The sequence below is a fragment of the Pygocentrus nattereri genome, chromosome 3, assembly GCF_015220715.1.
Source record: "Pygocentrus nattereri isolate fPygNat1 chromosome 3, fPygNat1.pri, whole genome shotgun sequence".
Taxonomy (NCBI): domain Eukaryota; kingdom Metazoa; phylum Chordata; class Actinopteri; order Characiformes; family Serrasalmidae; genus Pygocentrus; species Pygocentrus nattereri.
In genome coordinates, this window is record NC_051213.1 from 16,979,129 (window position 1) to 17,005,310 (window position 26,182).

At 38.4% G+C, this 26,182-nt stretch overlaps 1 protein-coding gene across 17 annotated transcripts in view; it reads left to right on the forward strand.

The window, feature by feature from the left end:
• Positions 1-26,182, forward strand: part of ptk2ab (protein tyrosine kinase 2ab) — a 97,796-nt gene that overhangs the window by 54,046 nt on the left and 17,568 nt on the right. For 9 of the 17 annotated variants that reach the window (XM_017713184.2, XM_017713176.2, XM_037537277.1 and 6 more), the window contains 18 exons: positions 174-228; positions 1,833-1,973; positions 2,321-2,398; positions 2,543-2,641; positions 3,905-4,022; positions 4,233-4,272; positions 6,451-6,509; positions 7,395-7,412; positions 8,513-8,569; positions 11,275-11,295; positions 12,874-12,971; positions 13,287-13,371; positions 16,104-16,204; positions 17,224-17,339; positions 17,556-17,656; positions 18,001-18,090; positions 20,145-20,349; positions 25,536-25,647. In XM_017713184.2, the coding sequence (XP_017568673.1) occupies positions 174-228; positions 1,833-1,973; positions 2,321-2,398; positions 2,543-2,641; positions 3,905-4,022; positions 4,233-4,272; positions 6,451-6,509; positions 7,395-7,412; positions 8,513-8,569; positions 11,275-11,295; positions 12,874-12,971; positions 13,287-13,371; positions 16,104-16,204; positions 17,224-17,339; positions 17,556-17,656; positions 18,001-18,090; positions 20,145-20,349; positions 25,536-25,647 (1,594 nt within the window). The remainder of the gene's footprint in view (positions 1-173; positions 229-1,832; positions 1,974-2,320; positions 2,399-2,542; positions 2,642-3,904; positions 4,023-4,232; positions 4,273-6,450; positions 6,510-7,394; positions 7,413-8,512; positions 8,570-11,274; positions 11,296-12,873; positions 12,972-13,286; positions 13,372-16,103; positions 16,205-17,223; positions 17,340-17,555; positions 17,657-18,000; positions 18,091-20,144; positions 20,350-25,535; positions 25,648-26,182) is intronic. The other 8 variants (XM_017713177.2, XM_017713181.2, XM_037537276.1 and 5 more) reach the window with 3 other exon arrangements.

The following is a 26,182-nucleotide window of genomic DNA, read 5'->3' on the forward strand; positions in this document are numbered from 1 at the left end:
TGTACTACACAATACTACATGGCATTTTAATTAACACATTAAACTTTAAATTTAGGCCGGGATGCCCCTTTAAGCTGATTTTGAACACCCAAAATCTGTCTTCATTCACTGCTGTCCTTCTACTTCCTCTTCTTCTGTCCATGACGTTTCTTCATCCTCTATGTCTTTTGCAGAAAAGATGTCGGTTTGAGGAGATTCTTCCCGAAGAGTTTACTGGACTCGGTCAAGGTGAGGCCAGCAGATGTGGGGCTCCGTCTCTGTAGGACTTGGCCATGTGCCTGCAGCTCTGCATTCAACCTGAACTAATCTAGGCACAGCTACAGGGCAATCATCCTCACTCTGTTTTACATAGAGAGAACTCTACTTGAGCTGCCTCTGCACTCATGGTTCTGGAAGGCCAGTTGAGTCGAGTAAGGAATAGTTTTTTCTGGCTTGAGATGGGGTGAGGATGCTATTGTTCATATCAAATCATTACCTGCTTGGCTGCCTCAGCGTTCGTATACTCTGGAGAGCAAGTGGCCCAGTTCTGCTTTCCTCTCTTATCCTGCTGTTGAGGAGGCTATGCTAATGCATTAGAGTGTGCCAGAGAACCCATTTCCTTTTCTCTCTCAACTAGCCCTTCTCAACTCAGTCTTCAGTCTGCTGGAACTTACTAACATGCTACTGTGCAGCAGCTGTTGCCTTAGATCCCAAAATCAGGGGTGGTTTTTACCTCTCCTTTATGGTTATGTTGTTGATTTACTGCAGCTTTCTGCAGGGATATCATCGTCAGTGGTTTAAGCTCCTCAGGAGCAGTGCCTAACTAAGTGCCTGCCTGTGATTACATATCAGCGTATGTGCAACAAAGCTGATATTAGGGTGAACCAAATAAAAGCTGTTTTAAGATTGAACTGGAATGGTATTGGCACCAATACTGACCTTTTGAACCGTGTTTGATATTAGCCAGATATGACTGATCCATATTTGAAATTAAAAAGCACATTATCTGGTAGCTGTCTGAGCCTCAATCACTCCGCTCATATATGTAAGTAGGCCATCTGATGTCTTTTACAAATTAAGGGATTTTGTCATTTCTAGTTTGATTGGTTGTCCCCATTGCAGTGTGCATGCGCTTCTGTGGAGAAGGTTTTATCGCTCTGATGGGAAATGCGTCTTTGCAAGCAGTTGCCCACTCTACATGCTATGAATCTTGGTCAAAGTTCTTTGCAAGTTATTCAAGACTTTTTCGAGCATTTAGTCGATATTCTTTTGTGTTTGCTGGCACACATGTTGTATGTGGGTTTGTTTTTGTTGTAGCACCATTTTGAGAATCGCCTGCTGCATCCAGCCAAAGCACCAGCCTGTGACTGGTTATTGGAGAAGCCAATCAAACTTCCCTTTCCTGTCAAAGTTGGAAGTTCATGGCCACACAGTGACAAAACACACCAGACTTGATAGACTTTCTGACTTGTAAGATGTACTAGTTCATTTCTTTCTTACTTCATGTATTTACTTATTCTTTTCATTATTAATAAAGAATTTATGTGTAGTTAGTTTCACTAACTATACACTCACAATAATGATCCCATGCAATTCCACATGGCGAGGAGAAGCAGCTTAGAAGGTGTGTGTGTGTGTGTGTGTGTGGTGGTGGTTGTTGTTCAGTGGAGCCACAGCACATTGGTGAAAAATATTGTAAGTCAGAGCAGAAAGCAGGTGCAGGTATACTCTACACTAAACCAACTCCCACACAGTCACGGTGTGTGTGTGTGCCACTCTAGCATGTCCACAAGCGGATGTGTCTCTGAAGTTCACTGAAACGAATCAGAATCTGATCTGTTTTGTTTTTGCAGGCTAAATCTTTACGGAAGTCGATCCAGCAGACGTTCAAACAGTTTGCCAACTTCAATGATGAGCAGAGCATTCTCAAGTTCTTTGAGATCCTGTCACCAATTTATAGATTTGATAAAGAATGCTTTAAATGTGCTCTTGGGGTAAGTTCATATAAGCTCTTATTTTGTGAGACAGTATTGTGTGTTTATTTTCATGGTTAGAGGCTTGTATTTTTTTCCAATAGAACTAAACATTTAATCACTAATAGGCAGATTTTTCATAACTTTATTGGTAGAGTTGCTCCTGTAGGTAATTCTTTGTAGTCTCTGCTGGCTTAACAAAGAACTGTTAATGGTAGATTTTATGGTTAGTAACTTTACCTATCCTACACTGTAGTTTTTAATTAGAATCAGGTCTGCTTGTATTAAAAAAAAAAAAAAAAAAAAAAAAAAAGAAGAGTGCATAGGTTTGAGCTGCATGACTAAGTGCCTGATACTGTGTGTTACAGTCCAGCTGGGTGATAGCAGTAGAGCTCGCCATCGGCCCTGAGGAGGGAATCAGCTACCTTACAGACAAAGGCTCAGCCGTGAGTATCGCTGCATTCAGGTATAGATGACTGGGTCAGAACCTTTCATAGGTTTTTGTGAATTTTGTTTACTTGAAGAATTCAGCCTATGAACTGAAAAGTAAGCAAGTAATTGATTTTGTCCTTTTCTTTGTGCACATGTAGCCAACACATTTGGCCAACTTCACCCAGGTGCAGAGTATTCAGTTTGAGGAGCAGGAGAAGAAGGGAATGCTGCAGCTGGATGTAGCTGGAGCAGCAGAGGTACTGTATACTCTACACACACCTACACAGTTTGTGCAATGCTAATTGATAGAAGTTTGAAAAAGCTCTTATTACTTGTTACGTAATTCCAATAGCCTCATAGCTCCACTGCAAAACTAACAAAGGCAGATCAGCTACGTTTGAAATGAGAGTGGACGTTATATCAATTAGATTTATTTTTAGATACAATTTTAAACTATAAAAATATCATGTCACTATCATGGATCCTTAAAAAGTCTTACAAAGTCTTCAAATTAGATTACAAAAATGTAAGGTCATGTCTGAAAATGTTTAATTTTTACCATTAAATGTATGAATTTCTACTAAGACATAAAGATCAACTTGAAAAGATGCATTGTACATATTAGTTATGTACTTTACACAGTCAGTGGTAATCTTGTGGTCAGAAAGTGATTACTGAAGAAGGACTAGTGGACGGCAGAACTGATGTCAAAAACACAAATACTGAAAAGGTGTGTGTGTGTGTGTGTGTGCACGCGCATTCATATGAAGAAGAACATGCCATGACAAATTTAGACTTTTTCAACATATCTGGAGATGCAGATAAATTCTTTGTCTTCAATTAAAGTGTTCATGGATGAAGGTAATATAATTTAAGTGACAGAATTAATATTTTTGTCATCTTCTGTGTAATTAAAATAAAAGGTAATGCAGTTTTCTTATGTGGAAAAAGAAAGTACACCCCAACAGATCACAATTCCAGACGTGTCAGATCAAAATCAGGTGCCCCCAAGAAATGCGTATTTACATAACATATTAACATAACAGTGGTATTAACAAATTATACTGTATTTGAGTTTGTGTTTTTTGTTTTGCACTGGAAATGTTTTTTGTATTATTTTCTTTGTTGAGGTCTTGAAAAGATGGTACAAAGCACTGGAATGTTCTTTTTAAAATTGTGCAGTAACGCTGCATTCCGAACATGAGTATGAGTGCAGTGTCTGTGTGTACAGATGTTAAGATAAGGCTTTATTGTCAATCGCATCACATGTGGTACATGAGGTGGAATGAAACATTGTACTGACGGTCCAGTTAACTCCCAAAGTAACATAAACAATAAATAGAAGGTGCAAATAAAGGGGTGCAAATAACAGCAGCATGGACCACAGTAGCATGAGTACGAGGTAGAAGGTGCACATCTTATGTATATGAATGTTTACCTGGGTACTGTGTATATATGCGTTTGGCTATGTAGTGTGTAGTGTGCACAATGCTGATTGATGCTCTGTATGTTCACTGCAGCCTCTAACAGTGACAACTCCAAGTCTGAGCACAGCAGAGAATATGGCTGACCTGATTGATGGCTATTGCCGGCTTGTCAGCGGAACCTCCTTGTCCTTCATCGTCCGTATACAAAAAGGTAACTATTATAAAACTGTTATGTAATATTATGTATTATAAAAATATCCTGATTCCAGTTTGGCTACCCATCTTACAAGATTTCTGGTCATTGTTGTAGTTAAGTATATCAATTGTATTGTCCATGATTCCACTTTTTATTAGTGCATGCTGTCTTCTATTTGTCCATCACATGTATGGCTTAAATGGAGTTGTGTCTTGTGTCCAACAGAGGGAGAAAGAGCATTGCCTTCAATCCCAAAGGCTCCAAAGTAAGTGATATTCACTTTCGCAGAAGTGCCCCCCAGCCCCCCCCCGTACTTCAAACGGACAATATCCTACATTTTCTTTTTTGTAAGATATTTTTGTGGTTTTATGGACCAAAAATTGTCATAATTAATTTCTATATGACCATTTTCTAACAACTTTCTAACATTTTAAAGAGGCTTTTTTGGTCACTGTGCCTTTTAGACTGATATGTAAATGATCTCTCTTCTAAATAGCTGCACTGTGTATTGCAGCAGTCAAAGTGCAGTCCTGAAATGTTTCTTATAATAAATGTTCAGGTCCAAACTAATGTGAACAGAATAAGCAGTCTGTTTTTAAAACTTTTTTCTTTTTATGGAGAATATAGACTGCAGAGTGAATGGAAACGTGAACGTATACAGAAATAGCAAGGAAAAGTCTGTTTTCCATGAAATGGAAAAAATGGAGAAATATCATGAAAATATCTTCTGAAAGCATTGCAGAGGGTCCTGCACTTGAGCTTAAATTTTGAGTCACATCTGTGCAGTCTGTCATTAATTTGGAGATACATGAGGATGAAATTTGCCATGTTAGTTCTGTGAAGGAAGCACAACTTGACCATTCTTTACCCATTCTCTAAATGGTGTACACATAGCAGAATTAAACACTCATTCTGTGAGCACGCTGAGGGACTTAAAAAGCTGTGTGACTGGTGATTTTCCTTTTATGTCTTAAGAGAAACGTACTTTCCCTCATCCTTTTTGTCCATTGCTACAGAACTGTGATACTGATTCTGTCATGACCTGGGCGAGCTGGTATAAATGGACTAGTGAGCCCTTGGAATTTAGTATCAAAAGGTTCAATTTTAGGCATCCACATTATTTGCTGTTAGCAAATGACTAGATGCGTTTTAGACTTTTCTGAATCCAAGAACAATAGCGCCATCAAGAGGTTATAAGAAAAATGTGCTTAGGCTAATTTTAGGTGATTCACATCCAGCCCAAGTGCTTCCACGGTCGATCTGTGATTTCAAGCCAAATATGTTGCAAATTATTACACTGTAGAATTCATTATACATTTGGGATGTTCAGCTCCATCTTCCTGCCACACTGTAGTGTGTACTAGTTGGGGCTGGTAGGTCTGGTTCTAAAATCTTTTTGACTGAGACAGACTTGAAGCCATTGTAACTTTTTATTGTGACAGGTACAGTTGAATTGTGAGCATGCTGTTTCATGGCAATGTTTTGATGCAGAAGCATTTTAGTTTGCTTTCTAAGAGGCCTGTTGTCTGAAGTTTTTACCACTTCTATAATGCTGATTTGTTAGTGCCCTTAAAGGATTTGCAGTGTGTTTGTGCCAAGCCAGTGGCGGTGCTATAGCAACTGTACATGAACATTTTGAAGTTTGTAATAGACATCCAAATAAGATTTTTTTTATTCCTTTATATTTTGCTGTTTTGCAAAGTCCATCATTTAATGATCTGAACATGGTTCGTTCCAGTTGACATTGATAAAGAGCAATACTCCTGCAAATTTTGGCATGATTATTATCTTATCTATATAGCAGTTTACTAATGTACACATCAACAGTAATTAATAAATATTAATTTTCAAGCTATAGCTAGCTAGACAGCTCATTTCATTATATTAGTGCTGCTGTTGTGATTCTAGTATGTGAACTATTTATAGGTGCCCCCCCTTTTTTTTTTTTTTTTTAATTAAAGCCCTCCCATCCAATATGATAACCAGCCATCACTGATTGTGACTTAAGTCAAGGCGAGTCTTTTTCACATTAAAAAAAAGGGAAAACATTGACACTGATGAACCAACCCATTAGCCAAAGCTTACATATATTCACTCGTCTGCTCTTTTTTGTGGTCTTTCTTTTCATACTTGCTGATTTCAAGTGTTCAGTTCATCTCTTAGTGTCTTACAACCTGCTATTCCGTGCCCTTCTTGTCTGCATCATGAGGAATTTCTCAGTTTGTTTCAATGGCAGTATGACACCCCTCCCCCCCATCCTTTTTGAATCAGATACTGATGTAACAGTCTCACCCCCCACCTCCCATTTTGTAGACCAGTGGAACAGCCACCCAGCAGCTTGTGCACCAAGCAGTCTGTTGTAGCTACGGTCTAGGACTATGGCAGTGTTGTACATATGATTAATGATGTATAGTATTCATCTGCTCCAACCTCTGCTCCACAGAGCCTCAAACCATGAGAAACGATTGCAGGGGGTCAAGGCCAGGGCCATCTCCATCTCCGGTAAGACACAACATGCTCACACACCTCTCAACTCTCGTTTGTTAGTGGTGCTGAGAAATGGGATGAAACAAGGATTAGCAACTGTATCCTGGTTCTACAAAGCATCCATCAGTGACAATGATGACCCACAGACAGACTGACTTTAGGAATCCTGAGGAAAATTGCAGCAACAAAAAGGGCTGTTCTATATATAATTGAAATATATTTTAATACATATAATTGAAAAAAAAAAATTACAGAATTGACCAGACTTCAGTGGACTTGAACGACTCTTGTATGCTTGAATGTAAGCAAATATTTTGAAAGAAGTATTAAGAATGGCTGTTGTGTGCATGTTTTTTCTATTGTAGCCAAGTGTACGCTGATACCTAGCATGTATGGTGGACCTTTGTCTCTAGTTGTGCTGTACTACATTCCTTTTAATTTAAGAATAATGCACATGAACTACATTCCTCTGAGTGTTTAGGCCCCCCTCTGAGTGTTTAGGCTTACTCTACATTTGCCAGTGTTTTGCATATGCAGTTCTCAGTGATGTGGTTTTGCAGCTCATAATATAAATCATATTTTACTGTATTGTCTGAGATGTATTGATTATTTGCACAGTGTTTTTAAGAAGTATTCTGGCTGTGTGCCATGTAGTAGTCGTAGTTGTTTTTGGGCATTCACTTTGAAGTCTGTCGTGGCGTTCATTACCACACAGTCTGTTTATTTAGAGCTTCTTCCAAGCAGTCTTTAAAGACTTTGTTGCCAAATATATTGCGCTCTTGTCTAAGCACCTTTGTCAGTTACCCTCTACTGAATACAGTGTCTCTCTCTCTCTCTCTCTCTCTCTCTCTCTCTCTCTCTCTCTCTCTCTCTTTCATGCATACTCTTTTGGATCTGCAGATGAGATTAGTGGGGACGGTAAAGTCATGCTCTTGTTTCTTGTATGACCAAATTCACCCAGGCTAAACATTTAAAAGGCAAAATAGTCTGTCCTAGATCTGTTTGAACAGCATTGCTAACTTCAGCAGGGGTTACCTAGGACATTTTAGACTTTGCATTGTCCACAACAGATATCCACATCCAAAATATCATGTTAAGGTGTTCTACTTTCTTTGTGACAACCAATACAGCTTTAAGCTGTTTCATGGGCCATTATTTAGCAGCTTGGTTGAATTGGTCATCTGTAGCATTGCTGACATTAATACAATTTTGATATTGGTATGTGGAACCACTCTGATAAAAGTCTGCTGTGAGATTTAGGGTGGTTTTATCTTGTTTGTATTGCCATGGTGCGTTCTTTTCGGATTTGTATCTGTTAAAAACAGCTGTTGCTTTCTTTCCCTGATCAGAGGTGAAATATTTGGCAGCTGCCCTGATCTCTGGGGAGTCCAATCTGAATGTATTTGTGTTCTATATATATAATATTTTGCAGTCACATTTGGAAATGGATGAATACAGTCTGATAAACCATATGTTATGTTGGTGACTGTATCCAGGCTTTATATTAGTGTCCAGCTGAGCAGAGAGAGATTCCCTCCTACAGCTGCATTCTTCTGCCTCTCCCGGCCTCTTGGCAGCAAAACACTGTAACTTTTTCCTTAAAAGCAGCCTGGAGAGACACAATGAGTACTGATCTACCCATGACTTCATCTGCTTTTTCCAAAGCTGTGAAGAAAAAAAAATAGCCTCATCCTGCTCATCTCTCACTCTCTCGCGCTCTCTCTCTCTCTCTCTCTCTCTCTCTCTCTCTCTCTCTCTCTCTCTCTCTCTCTCTCTCTCTCTTTTAAATACCACAGCTGTGCAGATCTTATTAGGCTGCCAAACCTGTTAAACATTCAGCTGGGCTGGAGGAGAGCAATATGGATTCTTTATCCTAGCCCTGAAAACAGAGGGGGTCTGCTAGTTTCTTGAGCACCTTGTCATTCAGTGGTACTATGAAAAAAAGTGGGGAACTGTTTTGATGTTTTTTCAAGCTGTTCTGCTGCTGTGTTTTGGTTAATTCTGCCTTCTCCCTACAGAGACAGACGACTATGCGGAGATCATAGATGAAGAAGACGCATACACCATGCCCTCCAGTGAGTACAAGTTGTCACTCGTGAGTCTGAGCTGCTGGATAGGTTGCCGCTGTTTTGTACTTCAGTGCAGTTGGTTATGGTTTAGTGTTTGAGTACAAGAGAATGAGCCAAGCTCAACAATGAGAGGGTTAAGAGACTGAAACAGAATACATGTGGCTTAAGATACTGAAGTAGTTTTTCCTTAATGTCTTACAGACAGACTTTAGAAGGGAAAGCTAGTAGTAGGTGTGGCAGCTGTGCTAGGGTTAATATGTTGTTTGTACTAACTTTCCTCACCTTGCTGAGTGTCTAGAGCAGATGTTCCTGAAACCTTTCATTTGCTCATAGCTCATGCACAGCATTAACCTAGTTTCTAGTGTGTGCTCCACTTTTTCGTCTACTGTTTACTTTCTCTGCCTCTGTTGATCTTGGGGAGTTTCTTTCTGCTGAGCAAGTCTTGGGCTTTTCATGCTGTTCCTTTATATGGCTGTTAGCCTATACCAGCATTCCTTACTCATGATCCAGTACATTTCATACAAATACATACTAGTTATAGGCACATCATTTCAGATATTAGAGATGGGCTGACTTTGTTACCAATTGGCCAAAATCATGTTTTGTGCACCAGAATATAGAACAATAATTTAGCACATACTACTGTAAGAAGTTTTTGAAGTTTGATATTATCTGAATTTCTGCATGAATGTAATAAGATAATCTGACCTTCCACAAAAGTCAGCAGTATACTTCAAACACTGAAAGAACTAAATGCAACCAAACTACCACCGAACACTGTTGTAAATAAACTTCAAAAGAGAGTTTGGTAGCCAAATATTATTTGTTTTCAAAAATGAATCTTAAAATGACAATCTCAGATTAATATCTCAAAGTGCTTTAGTGCTTTAGTACTAATACTTGCAACATAGGTGTAGCGTTATTTGTATTTTGACTGCTTAACAACTTTAAGGGTCCAGTTAAATTTGGGAGGAAAAATATGAAGAGGGCAAAATCTTTTAATACCAAAATCTTCAGGGAAGGCTTCAGGGCATTCTTTTCCACAGATTGTGATAGCAGCAACTTTTGAAAATGTCATTAATTTTTCCCTGAAAAAAATGCTTCCTCCTTGGAGTTCCTTATATGAACATGATGTGCAACTAGGTTAGGTGTCTTGTTCCATAACTGCCAAATACACATAGAAGCAACATAACGTTTACATGTGTTTGTTCAGCTCCCACTTAGATCTTGCACTCTATCTGTACTTCAGTTTATTTGGCTTCTAAGAAAAGGAAAAAAAAAAACAAAAAGGAAAAATAACCACAGAATGAATATTGGCATTTCTTTTTTTACTTCTGTACCGGAAAATGTATCATGTAAAAAATGATAACACTGTGCACATTTACCTGTAAGTTCAACTTTTTCATCTCTCATTGCAGTAGTGCTGTGAAAAGCAAAGTGGGCTTCCTTTTTTGTTCAGAGTGGTGTTGTCTTCTATCATAACCACTTCAGCTGTCATTTTCAGTATTTTACTGTGTTTCTGATGACTGTTAAGTGTTTTTGGGGCTGATACTGATTGTTGATCACCTTTTAGTTTGATTGAGGGTGCAGCTGAATGGTGCATTTAAAGGTGCAGAAGCAAACCCAACAGCAAAAATGTTCAGTGCTCCTGCCTCCTAAATTCATGGATGCGCATTGCCAAGACAAACAACTTTTAAAACAAACAAATTTTAAAAGAAATGAATCGTCAAAGCTTTGACAACAAACCATGTTAATTACAGTTCTGCACATTCACACAGTGAGATTACAGCAAAAAAGAAGCCAAATATGTAACATACTTCAGGGAAAAAAAAGTTTTTCGTTGGTGCAACAGATATGATGAGGCTGAAGTTGATTTCCCAGCTTCTTGTTTAAATGTTCACATTCTGCCTTAAGTGGTGCGAAATAAGGCTTATATGTATTAACATCACAGATCATCTCTCAGGATCAGCCAAGTTAGAATAATATTTGGGCTAAAATAGGCAGATAATGATGCATAGCCGATTAATCCTTCCACCTCCACAGTGTCCTTGTACTGACTTTTGTAGGACACCCACTTCTAGGGAGAGCAGATTTGTGCCAAATTTCTTCTATTTGTAAAATATCCGCTGGATGATAAAAGAAACTTGAGAGATCTATTTTAAACCTTTCTGGTTCTTTTTACCTTAAGTTTTTTTTCTCAATTTTTCTACACACTTATTCCATTAGTTTTGCACAGCAGTAGAGCAGGTAACCAACGAAAGTCTGATTTATTGTATGGGGGGGGCAGGTGAATGTCCACTGGAACACCTTCAATCCATGAAGTCATTCATTTAGAGGTCTACACACTTTATCGTTTAAACTGTTTGTTCAGTGAATATATTGCGCTATAAACCTGTAGTCTTTAGTACTGTATCTTAGATCACATTTAATGAGTTGTTCATGCAGTAATCCAGGTAATTGCAAACACTCCACAAACTTAAAGTAAACCAAAGTAGCGCATTACTATGCTGTCTGGCAGTGTGGCCACATTCTTTTGTAGAAAACAAAAGCTCACATTTTCCATCAGTGTAACCAAAGAGATTTTATTCTTTTTTGACTCTAGTCCACATTATCTAGAGCTTTACTATTGTAGGGATTAGCCATTAATGATTATTTTGACATTCAGTGTTATATATCCAATTTTGTCTCTTCTCATATTAATCTCACTCCAGAATACTATGGACTAGATGAAGGTAAAGGTCTTTCTCCTGCTTTTTCCATTCTTTTGCTTGTGCTTGTGCAATGCTGAACCTCTATGACCTTTTATATATATGTGTGTGTGTGTGTGTGTGTGTGTGTGTGTGTGTTTGAGTGAGTGAGCGAGAGAGAGAGAGAGAGAGAGAGAATGTGCGTGTGCTTTTTCCTTTGCCTGTCAGTTTGTGATTGTGTTTTTTGGTCCCAAGTTACTAATTTCTGTGAACATGAACTTTCACAAGTGTGCTTAGTGGCTACATTGAACAACCAGAAGGAGCAGTTCTAAAGAGTTTTTGGTTGCTGTATTTGTTCAGTGTTTTATCCTTTTCACAGCATTCCTTGGTTGTGGCTGATGAGCTGTTTTTACTTCTAGCCCATCAAAAATCTAAACCTAAATTCAGTAGAACTGAGTTTCATAGAGTGAATTGTTTTCCTGATTGTTGCATGTGTAAAGTGCTATTGTTTGGATCTTATAACAGTATGTGATCTCATTGATTCCTGCAGATTAATACAGTACTGTGCAAAAATCTGAGAAAATCATCTGTAAAGCTGCTTATCACAAAGCTTTTATTTGTTTAAAACGGCTCTATGATTAAATAAATACATAATACATTTTGGTTTTATGTGTGTCAGTGTGTTTAAACATTTCCAAGGCTCTCCTTGAGGAAGTCCAGTATTTACAGTTACCATCCAGTTGCTGCTTCAGCTTATCAGTCCTTTATTAAATTAAATCAGGTGCTGCTGATGGAATTTAACAACCAATGCAATGGTTGGAGTGCAGCGAGATGTCAGGAACCAAACCGGTGTTCCTCTAACTGTAAGGACAAAACAGTTTTTATATTTATTATTTGTTGTAATACTGTTACAGGTGTATGCAGACATTTTGAGTGAATGTAAGTTAACACATCCTCTGCAGAGAACACACTTCTGCACATTTTAATGGACAATTATTGTCTTTTTGCATTTAACATATTGGAAACATAGTAAAACATAATGTGGCCTGCTGGAAAGTTATGACATTTTGTGTTGTATTTGTGCACTAAAGTGTCATATTTAATAAAATAAAATATCATAATTAAGTGTGTTCATTGTAGAGGATATTGGATTATTTTCACTTAGAAAATCAATTAACATATGACTATATTGTGATTTTGCTGGCAAAGCCAAAAACCCACTTACTAATGTTCTTGGCTGCCTATGGTTTTTGCGCAGTACTGTACACATTTAGTTTAGAAGTGGTAACTGTTTGAATAAAGCAAGCCTGTAAATGAATTAAAATTAGTTTATAACTTTAGTTGTGAAATTGCTACTAGGGCCCAATGATTTTGCAACTGATTGCTGCGTTTGCCTAAATGCTGTCTAGACAGTAACATTGCTGGAGCTTATATCGAATGTTTCAGAGTAAAAGTAACAGTTTAGGGTCTGCTTTGTCATATTCATTATGATGTGAGAGGTCAGACTGACCCTGGATCAGTGCTCTCACTCTGAAACATTTGATTTGAGCCCTGGACTCCAAGTGTGGCCCTCTGAAATGCTGTTTTCTGTTATGATGATTCTGAAACTGTGTGTTCCCTCAGCCAGGGACTACGAGATCCAGAGAGAGAGGATTGAGCTAGGTCGCTGTATAGGAGAAGGACAGTTTGGAGACGTTCACCAGGGAGACTATGTTTGTCCGGTACTCAATTTCCTGTCCACTGAATGTGATGGTAGCACGCCTGTGAAAAATATTGTAGTACATTTCAGTAAAGTTTATTAAAGGTTGTCACAATTACTTGATTGAACTTGATTTCTCAATTCAGAAACTGATGGACACACATGTATATGTGTTATTTTTGAGACATTGTTTTTATTTTTTGTTAATGAAGTCATTTTAAAAGCTTTGACTTATCCTTTTCCAGTGACTTTGAAATCTTTGAAAGTTTATGTATTATTTGTTTTTGGTCATTTTTGGAAAATAAAATAATCTATATATATTTTTTTCTTTCTGTAGGAGAGCCCTGCCCTCTCAGTGGCCATAAAGACCTGTAAAAATAGCACCTCTGACAGTGTTCGAGAGAAATTCCTCCAGGAGGCCTGTAAGTACTGATCATTTACAGTATGAACACTCATATACAGTATATACAGTACTCATGTGTGCATGTTTTGCAGCTGTGTATTTATTTGTTGATTCTTTTAAATTGCTGTGTATATACTCAGTCATTTACGTAGGACTGTACAGAATTTTCAGAATCCATAATGTGTCACTGTGCTGTATAGCCAAAAACTTTTGAGAGTTCAGGAGCTGCAGCTCTGCAGAGCTCTTCTTTTTGGGCTAATTGTTAAAGTTTATTTGTGTAACCCAAGGCTGTAACCCAATGATTAAAAAACAATATATATATTGTAATTAATGACATAGTTTGTATTTAATCATGATCAATGCTCATTGGTCTTATTTGCTCAAAATTGACCATTTAAGAAGGATTTTTTCCACTTAAATGTGTCATAGAATGGAAAACTGTATTTTCTTTGGCGTAATTAAATACCAAGTGCTCGGTACCTGGACCTGACATACCTGAACTGGAATGAAAATGGAGGCTGTGTGGAGAAATGTACCATTCCAGGCCATGTAGGGTTGTCAGCATTTTTCAGATGTTTCTCAAGGAGCCAAACTGTCAACAGTCATAGCTGATGTTCATCTTTAGACGAGGCTGACACTGGCTGTTTATTCACAGCTTCTTAATAAAATGTTCTATTCACAAAACACACTGGCGAAAATGAAAACCTTCAGATCACGATTAATAGAATCCTGGACTTTCATTTCACAACTTTCAACTTTGCGCAGCACATTTTTCTCTGTGAAAACTCCATGCTGTGTGATTTTTATCCACTTTTTAAAAGTTAAGGCTGCTTCATCTTAAATCGACAGTTTCATTGTGAGCTAACAACTGTGATTTACTTTGTGTTGCTGTTGACATTGAAAGAAAGTAGCTAGTACAGGTAACGTTAGCTACTAGCAAGCTTCAAGTATCATAGCCAGCAAACTAGTATGATGAGCTTATTAACATGGATGTTACTTTTATTTTCCTGCCGTTTTTATTTTGGCATGTTGCTTCTGTGTGAGCCATCGCAATACCTCACTATAAATCGGCATATCGGAGCAGACCCCATCAAATTATTCATAAGCGTGCCGGAAAAGGGATAACCAGCTTTTTTAATTTTAGGGTCAAATCATATGTTTCTAAATGGGCATGCAAACCGCATCTGGGCGTTTTTCAGCCTGACCAAAGTCACATCCCTGCTATGTAAACATCAGAGAACACTGAATACATTTGTTTTGTGACATCTTTAATATGTAGTGCATTTTGGTATAGCTATGTAAGTGGGAGGGGAAGCTTAAACATTAATATTTTACTTCTGATAATTCAGTAGCGTTATTTTCATGGCAACAATACAGGGTTCAAATGAACTTGAACAGGGAAATTACTTGATTTCATTTAATCACTTGATTTCCATAGAAAGTATTGAACATATTGCTTTAAAAGCTGAATTTGAAGAGGGCTACAGTCATCATACGAACATGCAGCACACTTTAAGGACATGTAAAAAGTTAATGTCATTAAAAAGGTAGCACCTTTAATAATATTAAGATATTAACACATTCACTTTGATAGCCGTAGTGTAAACAAGTGAATATGCATTGTTGGCACAGATTCCTATTCTAATAGGAATAGAAAATCTAATGATTTAAATTGTGGATCCATGATGCCTTCCATGGTGTTTTCCTGAAATGGTAAATGTCTCCAGCTCATCTGTGTGTTTCCTCAGTCAGCTTGTTTAGAGAGACAGAGTCCTGTAAGCACAGTGTGATTTCACCTCATTCAGCAAGTGTTTACATTAAGTTTCCATCACAATAAGGCATAAGAATGAAACTGGGTGAAGGACAAAGAGAAGTGTAAACATTGTGAAGTTGTAAAAGAGCAGCTGTTGTTAGAGAGCCTCCTCATGTCTTGTCTAGGTCTTACAGAGGACACCAACATGTATGTGTTTTGAATGTGAGTTTGGAAGTTTTATAGTGTAGATATAGTTTTAGTGTCTGGGAGAGTACATTCACTGAACAGAGCTCTTCCTGTCTTTTTATTTTCCCTCTATTCTTCATTGTGGATGTTTTACATTCTGTATCTGGCATCACGTTTATGCTTGGGGTGTTCTCTCACTAGCTGCATAGGAGTTGTTTGTCTATATCTTATCTCCCCAAATACAGTTTAATACTGTTAACATTTCTGCTGCAGTTTCCTCGAACTCTCATTATAGGAAATCCCTTGTGTTAGTTTTTATTTACAGTACTCAAATGTAGTTTTGGGGGCAGTCTCTGAATACAAGTTACATCTTCCCTGTTTATTACTCTGTAAAGTAAATATATAATCTATTCATTTGTATCCATCAGTGAAGTTATAATAACTACCAATAATGACCACATTTACAAATTGAATCTCAAAGTTATCCCCCTGTAATTAATGGAAAACATAAGTGAGGCAAACACTTGATTTTACAGTGTGTCTGTAATCTTTCTCACAGACAGTATTTTTATCAAAACACAAATCAAACAGTCTTAAAAAAGGGATAATAGATGTGTCTCAGAAGTTTTGAGCACTGTATATGTTTATATGCTGTTATTTTAGTCATAGTAATGTTTTGGTTTTTGTGGCCACCAACTTGAACCACATGCCCAGACAAAAAGGCATTCTCGTCATGAAAATGTGTTTATCAAAGTGAAATAGCTTGAGGTTTGTAAATATAGTTATTTGAGTCTCTCACTGTGCCTCTGTAGTGACCATGCGGCAGTTTGATCACCCACACATTGTGAAGTTGATTGGTGTCATCACAGAGAACCCTGTTTGGATCATTATGGAGCTCTGCACTCTGGGAGAGGTGAGCAGTTTGTTCTTTTTAACGATACTGCAAGAATTAGACCAAGGACATTGGCCCTAGACCAGCATAGGATGCTAGGCCGAATTTTACCAGATACATTTTTCATAACACAATGTCCCATAAATGATCAGTGACTTAATCACAGAGCTTACAGGACTTAAAAGGAGTTGTTATTTATAATGGTGCACCATTACATCATCACTAAGGAGTTCAGCTAGTTTAAGACAGCATAATAATAGTTTCTTGAAACGTTGGACATGATTGTCGTATCGTGTGAGGAAAATTTGCTGAGTGGAAAGTGCAGTATTTCTATTAATGTCCATATACTGACACTGAGCTGTCAGATTGTCTAACAAACATCAACTCTTCAGCCAAGAGACAGTGTCCATGCTGTCACTGAGTGATGGATATAAACTCTGAGAAATGAAATGAATTACTTTTAAGTCTTGCAATCTGCACCAAAGCCTTGTAACTTCAGTGTGAATGGGCAGAGCTGAACTGCTGTAGACTGAATAGCTGCATGTATGACAAAAAACAGTTAATTCAGTTTTCGTATACGGACTGTATTGACTGGGGAGTGAACAATACATTTTAAAACTTCACCAATGCTTATACATCAGGTTTTTATTTGTTTATTTTTTATAATCCTTGTCATTATCTTGAATTTCTGTGTGAGTTGGGAGGAGAAATGGGAGCATTAGACCTGCTTGTGTGTATGATAATATTCTATAAGAATAGATGTAGAGATAAATTATAGATAAAAGAAAATTCTAGATAGAAGATGGTGTTATATTAAAGCGATGAGCCACTCAAGCCAATAAATGATGTAAATAAATCTCCCCAAGTGAACACTCACTAGTGCCATGTGTAGTGCCTTGGTTGAGATTCTCAGTTAAAAATGCATACAAATCAACAGAAGCTGCTTTACTCATGTGTGTCCATATGAAATACTAATCAAATCCATCGGTTCTTTATCAGTTGCTCTCATGTTTGAATTTTTTTTCCTCTTATTATTCCAGTTGCGCTCTTTCCTGCAAGTGCGTAAGTACAGCTTGGATTTAGCCTCATTGATCCTGTTCTCCTATCAGCTCAGCACAGCGCTCGCCTACCTGGAGAGCAAGCGCTTTGTGCACAGGTGAGTGTGTCTTGTGCATAGAAATCAACTAGCCTTCCCTTGTTTCCCATAATGACCTCGTCTGCTGTCTTCCAATTAGGGTTTTGCTAACGCCACATTGCATTTCATCTCTCTCACAGTAGGTGCTCTCCATGACAACCAGTCTGTAATGAAGTCATGCTCTTTCAGTTCTGCTTCTGCCTGTGGCTTTAAAATGACATTTGCTTTCTCCTGCAGGGACATAGCTGCTAGGAACGTGCTGGTGTCATCTGTAGACTGTGTGAAACTGGGGGACTTCGGCCTTTCCAGATACATGGAGGACAGCTCTTATTATAAAGGTTTTACCTCCGTAGTCCTTTTACAGAATGCAGCTACACAGCCACTGCATGACAGATGAGAGACAATTTTATACTGGCAATATGAGAAATACCACCTATATTTGCCTGTACCTAATTTATTTAGGATGGGCTTTCTTTAAATTGAACTATTGTCTTCATTTTGACAGGGACGCAAAGCACTGTTGTTTGATATATACTTAAATTGGGCTTAGCATGTCTGCTATGAGTAGTACATTCCATAGTTTTGCCAAGTTTCTGTTTGTTAATTCATTCCTTTTCTGTGTTTTAATGAATGAGTTCACTCTGGCTGTCTATGAACCGAGCCATATTCTTTGTCTCTTTAGCCTCTAAAGGGAAACTGCCTATTAAATGGATGGCGCCAGAATCTATTAACTTCAGACGCTTTACCTCATCCAGTGATGTGTGGATGTTTGGTAAGTGTGTGTGTGTGTGTGTGTGTGTGTGTGTGTGTGTGAGAGAGAGAGAGACTTTAGTATTGTGAAAAAGAGGGTATCTGTAATTGTGAACATTTAGAGAGAAAAGGAGCTTATGGAATGTTGGTGTGTGTGTGTGAATAAAGCAGTTCTGTCTTTGTGTGTGGTTCCACAGAGATGCAGACATTTGACACTGTGAACCTTTAATTCCACTGACATTGGTGTAAATCATCTCTTCCGGTCTCTCTGTGTGCTTCATCAGCACATGGGGGTGCATGTGCTGGTGTACATGCACCTCCTAGGAGTATACTCACATTGGGGTTAGGTCAGAAAATTCCGGCTTTCATTTTCATGCTTGCTTTGTTTTTCAAAAAAATAGGCAGAGGTATTTTCTGCTTATCATCCAAATCCCAAACACATTCAGTGGTGTTAAGGTCTGAACTGGTCACTGGGGAACTGGGGTGAACAGACCATCATTCTAAGAGCTCCAGCAACTACTTTGCTCATTGTCCTTTTTCCATTTTCCATTTCCAATGTCCATTTTCTCAGTGAGGCTTCTTGACAGCTACATATCAATTCAGACCTGTATTAGACAGAAACACCTGTGGATTTTCTTCTGTCGATCAAAGATTAAAGCTTAAAGTTCTTTTTATCTGATGGTGACAGTTTTGGTGGTGTACCAGGTCTTGCATGGTTGTAACTCATGTTCCTTAGACTTTTCCTTTCCCTATGCAAGTAGATTAACATGAACGTAATGGCCATTTTGACTAGAAATGAAATAAATGAAGGTTGGTCTCTGGCTTTTAAAATACTGCACTTCTCAGAGACAGATGACACAAGGAACTCAGCCATCCATAAGCTCCTGAGTAAGAGACAGGCCTGTTTGACATTCTACCCCAGTCGTTTTATATTGCATGCACAAATGAGTACTTAATTCATTTTAATCAGGAACAAACAGACTAAGTGGTAAAGATCAAAGATCAGAACTCACGGTCAGATGTATGCATAGTATTGCAGAGTGAGTTCTCGGCTCTTACTAGAACGAAAACTAAATCCAGGCGCAGACACTGTGTGGAAAATGATTAAAGAGGAAAATTCATTCCTGTACAACCCATTGTAGACTTACATGTGTCTCATCAAGCACACCCTTCTCATCAGTTTGTTTTGAGTCATCAGTCATTTACAATGTGTGTGTGCTAATGTACAAATAACTTGATTCCTTTTATAAAGTTAAGCGGCAGTTGGACATGGTTTAAAGTTTACATTGAACTTTTCTACTTTTTCTACTTACATTGAAAATTATGTGTAGACTAAAAAAAATAGAAGGGATACACAACAGGAGGTTTAATATTGAAGGGGGCACAGGACTGTGAAAGGTTTGGGAACAGCTACACTTACATATTTGCATCATGATACTGAAAAAAATTACTAAAGAGTCAGAGAGGTCTAATGTAAAACGCTTCAGTCTGGAGGAACTTATAGAGTCAGAAAGGTTCACTGTGGTGGTGATGGGAACATTTAATGTCCCTAAAAGCAAGCAATTACATGAAATGAATATTACCTGATGCCTAAGACATTTTTTTTATGAAAGTTTTGATAAAGTTTTGAAATGTAATTTCAAAATTACATTTCATGAAACATGCAGAGTTTCGATGTTTTATGGCAAAATAATACTCACAAATACATACGAAAACTCACACATCTAAGTTCACTGATCATTTTGGATAGCAAATAAAATGGCTATAATTGCTTTGTGATCCCTGGTTCTTCTCACCACTGCTGTAGAGAAGGCTAAACTGGTAAGTTTTTCTACAATGTACCATTTCATATTTAACCACTCTGAATGACTTTGCAGCATTTTGAAAAATTAGTACAATTCCCTTTAAAATCATAGCTTAAGATATTAAATTGTGTAGGCAGCTGAAGATCCTGTATATTCACATGTGTGTAGTGATTAAATTAATATCCGCTCTGTGATTGGTTTGGTTTGAGTGTTTCCTCCTGGATTTCTGTTGGTTTGCTATGCTGACAGTAAATTCTCATGTTGTTTCCAGGCGTGTGTATGTGGGAGATCCTGATGTATGGGATCAAACCCTTTCAAGGTGTGAAAAACAATGATGTCATTGGCCGTATTGAGAATGGCGAGCGGCTAGCCATGCCACCCAACTGCCCCCCGACCCTGTATAGCCTGATGACCAAGTGCTGGGCATATGACCCCAGCAAGCGGCCCCGCTTCAACGAACTCAAAGCACAGCTCAGGTCAGTACCTAGCATGACACTGTGTGATGAGAGTATGCCTAATCTTCAGTTTTGTGTGTCCTTGCTTTGTCTACCACTTTAAATGCTTGTTTTGTCTGCCTGTATGCACATATCTTTGTGTGTGCTGGAAGGTATTTTTGTGTTGACACCAGGGGGCGGTAAAACTCTGAATAGTAATTTGAGGTATTTTTAGATCAATGTGCATGCATTACACTCACCGGCCACTTTATTAGATACACCTTTCTAGTAAAAGGTTGGACCCCCATTTTTCCTTCAGAACTGCCTTAATTCTTCACGGCATATTTTCAACAAGGTGTTGGAAACATTCCTCAGAGATTTTATTTATTTGAGTAACTGTTGCCTTTCTATCATCTCAAACCAGTCTGGCCATTCTCCTCTGACCTCTCACATCAACAAGGCATTTTCGTCCGCACAACTGGCGCTCACTGGATATTTTCTCTTTTTTGGACCATTCTCTCTAAACCCTAGAGATGGTTGTGCATGAAAATCCCAGTAGATCAGCAGTTTCTGAAATACTCAGACCAGCCCGTCTGGCATCAACAACCATGCCACGTTCAAAGTCACTTAAATCAAGCAAGCAAGCACTTAAATCACATTTCTTCCCCTTCTGATGCTCGGTTTGCATTTCAGCAAGTTGTCTTGACCACCTCTACATGCCTAAATGCATTGAGCTGCGGCCATGTGATTGGCTGATTGCCTATTTGTGTTAACAAGCAATTGTACCTAATAAAGTGGCCGGTGAGTGTATGTCTCAGAAATGTGAAGTGGGACATAACAAATAAGATAAATTTCCACTTCAACAAGACAGTTGTATTTTCTTACATACTTAATGCCTGTTTTTTGCTGGATGCTGTGGACTAAACACCGTGTTTAGTTTCCTAAATTGTTAACATTTTCAGGGCAGGCAACAAAACTGATCGTAGGCTAGAATGAAAGGGCAGAGTATCTGGCTAAGTCCAGCAGGGGTGTCATGAGACCTTTGAGGTCAGTCATGAATACATACCAGGGAAGTTCCCTCTCTAGCCCTGACTAAGTTCACCAAGTCTGTGATACTTCCTGTCTGAAGATAATCTCATGAGAAATCACAAGGGTATTGATCTCATAGTCAAAGCCATAGCCCCTCAGCCTCTCTTATATTCTGTATTCATTTGTTACTCTTTCCTTGTTTTAGTCATTTGCTGACACACACGAACACACCCATTCCCGTGCACAGGTACAGAATTAATGTAAAGACATTTTAGGCTAGAAGAAATGTTAGACATCACTGATGATGCAACTGAGCGCTCCCAGCTGAGCATTCTCATTCATGTACACACATGCTTGCAGTGCCGGGAAGCTGAGAAATCACATGATGATGTGAAGCTCAAAGCAAGTCACTGATGCGTTCTCAATACATAATGCAGTGTTTTAACTTTGGTTAAACTAATTTGAAAGAACATGAATGGTTGTTTAGCTGGCAGGCCTACCCTTTATCCATTCATTTACACGTTCAACATCTTTCCATTTTGTGGTTCACTAGCCAAATTGGAGCTGTAAGTGGTATAAATTGAGTGATTGTTTCTGTATAGAATCTATTGTTTTAAAGTGCATTCCTAAGGCCCCTCATAGATGTAATAAATTTTGTGATGGTGCCTATTTGTACATAGCAGCTAAGCTATAAATTTGTAGTTCCGAATGCTGTGGTGGCTGAGCACAAGGAAAGTATTACAGCCAGACTGCACCTTCATATTCCCCCCTCTCTCTCTCTCTCTCTCTCTCTCTCTCTCTCTCTCTCTCTCTCTCTCTCTCTCTCTCTCTCTCTCTCTCTCTCTCTCTCTCTCTCTCTCTCTCTCCCCCCCCCCCCCCCCCCCCGACTCTCTCCCACATCAGTGGTTTTCCTACTGTGCCACTGTCTTGGAAACGATGTAAATATTTACACTGTTAATACTATTTACCACATAATCAGGCCCATAAAAGCCACTGGATGCAGGCCCTCAGGTGTGGCTAGTGTAATCATCTATTAGGGAGTTATGTCTTTTAAATGCTGCATATATATGTGTGCTTTTTTCAGTGGTCTTTGGGTTTTTGTTGCTGAAGTATGCTGTGTATTTTCTCCATGCCTTCAGATGCTACAAAACACATACATAAGGTTACTGTCGAGAGCTGTTGTGCTCCACCATAGCGCAACTGCTAATGCATTTAATGTTAGTATGAGACTGTAAGCCCGTTAGTGATAATAATTAGGGATGCAAATATGTGGCCACTGACAATATTTAACCAAAAATGGTCAAAAGTGACACTTGTTCTTTGGGATCACTGTTCATGTTGCGTTTGCCAAAGATGTTGAATGCCAAAGGTTTAATATCACTCCACATTGGTATTAATATCAAAAAAGAAAAAGTGTCATCAGGCTGTTTCCACAACAGAAGCTGTGAGCATGATTGATTTCTGTAGCCACAGGTTTTGAAATGACTGAAAAAAGTCCAAAGTATACCTTAAAATATTCAAAATAAGAGTTAATTGCCTTGGATGAATAGCTGTTCTCTGTTGTTGAGGACAGTGAATTTTGTGGCATATTAATATGTAACTGTGATTTATAAAGCTGTTGGTAATAATAATATGGGATGCACCAGTTATTCTGCCACTGAAAACATTTAGCCAAAAATGATGTCCTAAGTACTGTAATAATTTTAGTAAGTTTATTTTATGCAAACAGCTTTATTTATCAGCTTGGTTTGGTTTTTGGTGTTAAGCCCAGTGTGTCTTAAGTTTTGGTTTTTGCCAGTGATGAAGAGCTTTGTCCTGTTTTAGAGGAAACAGACACTGCCTCAGGACTACGGCTGATTGATGATAACCAATCAACCACTAGATCACAACTTTTTTGTTTTGTTTTGTATATTTTTATAATATTTTTGAGTAGATTTGTATATAGATTTGTATATTTTTATGCCACTCTGTGCCAGAGACCTGGTGATTAATCGGAACAAATGCTAACTTAACTGTAAGAGGTTCCAAACTATAAAAATAGATATAGGTGGCAATACTGCGATCACTCTACCCAGTCTCTGACATTGGTTTTGTGGCAAACTGTTACTCAGTTGCAGTTGCAATACATTGCACACTCTAGAAAGCACTGCCTTTTTTAATGCAGGGGAACTAAGCCAAGTGTAACAGGCTGCCCCGTTGAGTTTAGCAGTCTAGCTGCAGGGACAAGGCAAGAAACAGCTGGACCCTTCTCTTTTCTCTTTGCTTTGCACATGTGCCTGCAGATGAAGGTTTGGCAGGGTATATGTAGGTAAGTACTTTGGACTATAAGCTGTTTAGATGAGACAGATGTTTTGCTTTGTACTGTACTGTAAAGAGACTTTTCCTCCCTCTATTTTTCTCTCCCTGTAGTTTATTGTATTGTATCTTATTGTTATTGTATTGCATTGAATATCCCAGAGTTCTGCGTTCAACTCTGTTTCTTTTTCTCTCTGTGTCTGCAGTGACATTTAATTTCTAGCAGTATCTGAGCTCAGGACTGTCTTTTTTCTCTAAACTATTGGTAACTAGCAAAGATACTTTCTCTAGATTGACAAAGCACTTCTTGTAAGTCACTCTGGATAAGAGCGTCTGCTAAATGCTGTAAATGTAAATGTATTTGTTATGCAGCATGTGCTAATGAACATATTTGGAAAATGTACTGTACTTCTTTCGACCTGGGGGCAGTTGCTAAAGCTTTAAATCTTTTACATATACTTGTGCTATCACTACATTTGTAGAGCATTTTAGAGCAGTGATTCCCAACACTGGTCTTGGGGGACTCCCTACCCTGCATATTTGAGTGTTTGCCCTCACCTGATCCAACTAATCTGCTAATTAGCAAATCCTTCCTGAGTTGAAGTGGGTGTGCTTTGGCAAGAAAACATAAAAATATGCAGGGCTGAGGGTGCTTCAGGACCAGGATTGGGAACCAGAGTTGTGATTTCACTGTCCTTAGATTTCTTCAGATCTTTGTTGAATAATGTACTAAAAGTTTTAGGTTGAAGTCTTGAGAATCTGGCCCGAATGACGTAACAGTTGACCATTGATAATGGCAGATATTTAGGTCCTGCAGATTTAAAATCCCATTTTGCAGCTTGCTTTCTATTGTACTAAGCTTCTAACTGAAGGAAAACATATTTTAGTTTTGACTATTTAAAGGTCTTCTGCTCATATGCCAGCCTGTTCAGAGAAGCACAAAATGCAATCATGGTTGAAATAACAAAACATGTAAATACATTGAGGCTTAACCTTTCAGCATGAAGAACCTGACAATAGTATCAGTCTGTAAAGTACTGTTTAACTAAAACTACCACAATAAATGAAGTTGACTGCTATCACTGATCATCTGAATTTCTTGATGCTTAAAACTGTAATGATTACAACATTGTTAAATCATATCGCTCATGTGCTATTTGAATGGAAACGTAGGTAAAGCTCTTCATGGGCAGATAGGCTTAAGGGGTTTCAGTGAGCAGCAGAATTTCAGAATGATCTGCACAGGTGTTTCCCTCTGTCATGTCCTTCATTCATCTGCTGTCAGCACACTTGCTGGGCCTGTCAGGCAGAACAGTGCTTCTATATATAGCTCTTCTTGGAGCCTAGCTGTGAGCCTTTAACTGTATTCTCTCACCATTGGGTTTTGAATGTCCATGCCTCTCACACCTCCATCTCTCAGTTCACATCTCAGAGGGAGAACTTACCAAGTCCACAGCAGGTATGAACATTTCTTTGGCCAGAATTCATTGTGGACAAAGCTTAGAATAGCTTCTGCTATTGAATACATACAAAATTTCAGAATAGCTTTGTTCATGAAGCATGGCTGTCATGTTTTTAATTGTGGCTCTTATTTATTGTAATATTCATAACCATATTAGTTACATATAAATGAGCTGTGAAGATATAAGGTGTTCTGTGACAATGTCTGTAAATTTTTGTTGCTGGATATGACCTCATTCTTCCTTGGAACTCGGTTGTGATCTGCCTGCGTGGGCACGCCTGGTTTAAGACTTCTGCATACACTCAGACTTCAACACAGTCTCAGTGTGAAGAACTCTTGTTGTAGGAGCACGTGTGGCTGGATTTGTTCCTACTGACTGAACTTGGGCTGTAGGAGAGATGTTGTTAGCTCACCCTGGCGCTCTCTGTCAATTTTTCTCCAGCACTATACTTGCGGAGGAGAAGGCACAGCAGGAGGAGCGCAGTCGGATGGAGATGAGACGACAGGTCAACGTGTCCTGGGACTCAGGAGGGTCAGACGAGGCACCCCCAAAAGTGAGTACATCACAGTCAACTAGCACTTATGTTGCTTAACTTAAATTTTCATGCAGGCGGAAAATGAAAATGTGATGTGTAAGTATGTGTCTTGGAACTAAACATCTACAGTGTATATTTTTATATATTTATTGTTCCATGGCAATGGTTTCATTTCACTGCTAGTTTGAAAGTGAGAGAGAGACTACAACCCCAATTCCAATTAAGTTGGGACATTGTGAAAATGCACTACAAAGACAAGATTTTTAATGTTCAAACGGATAAACTTTGTTTTTTGCAAATATTCACTGTGTATTCAATTGAATATAGGTTGAAAAGGATTTGCAAATCATCGTATTCTGTTTTTATTTATGTTTTACAAAACATCCTAACTTCACTGGAATTGGAAGAGGCTTGTTTACCTGTTTAACAAGTTATCACCTTTCACTGCTTTCCATGTAGTTGTTAGGTCAGCACAAGATGTTTATTTGATATATGCAGTATGTTATTTTCGGATTTATATTTTATTAGTATGAAATGTATTCAGGATTCAAGT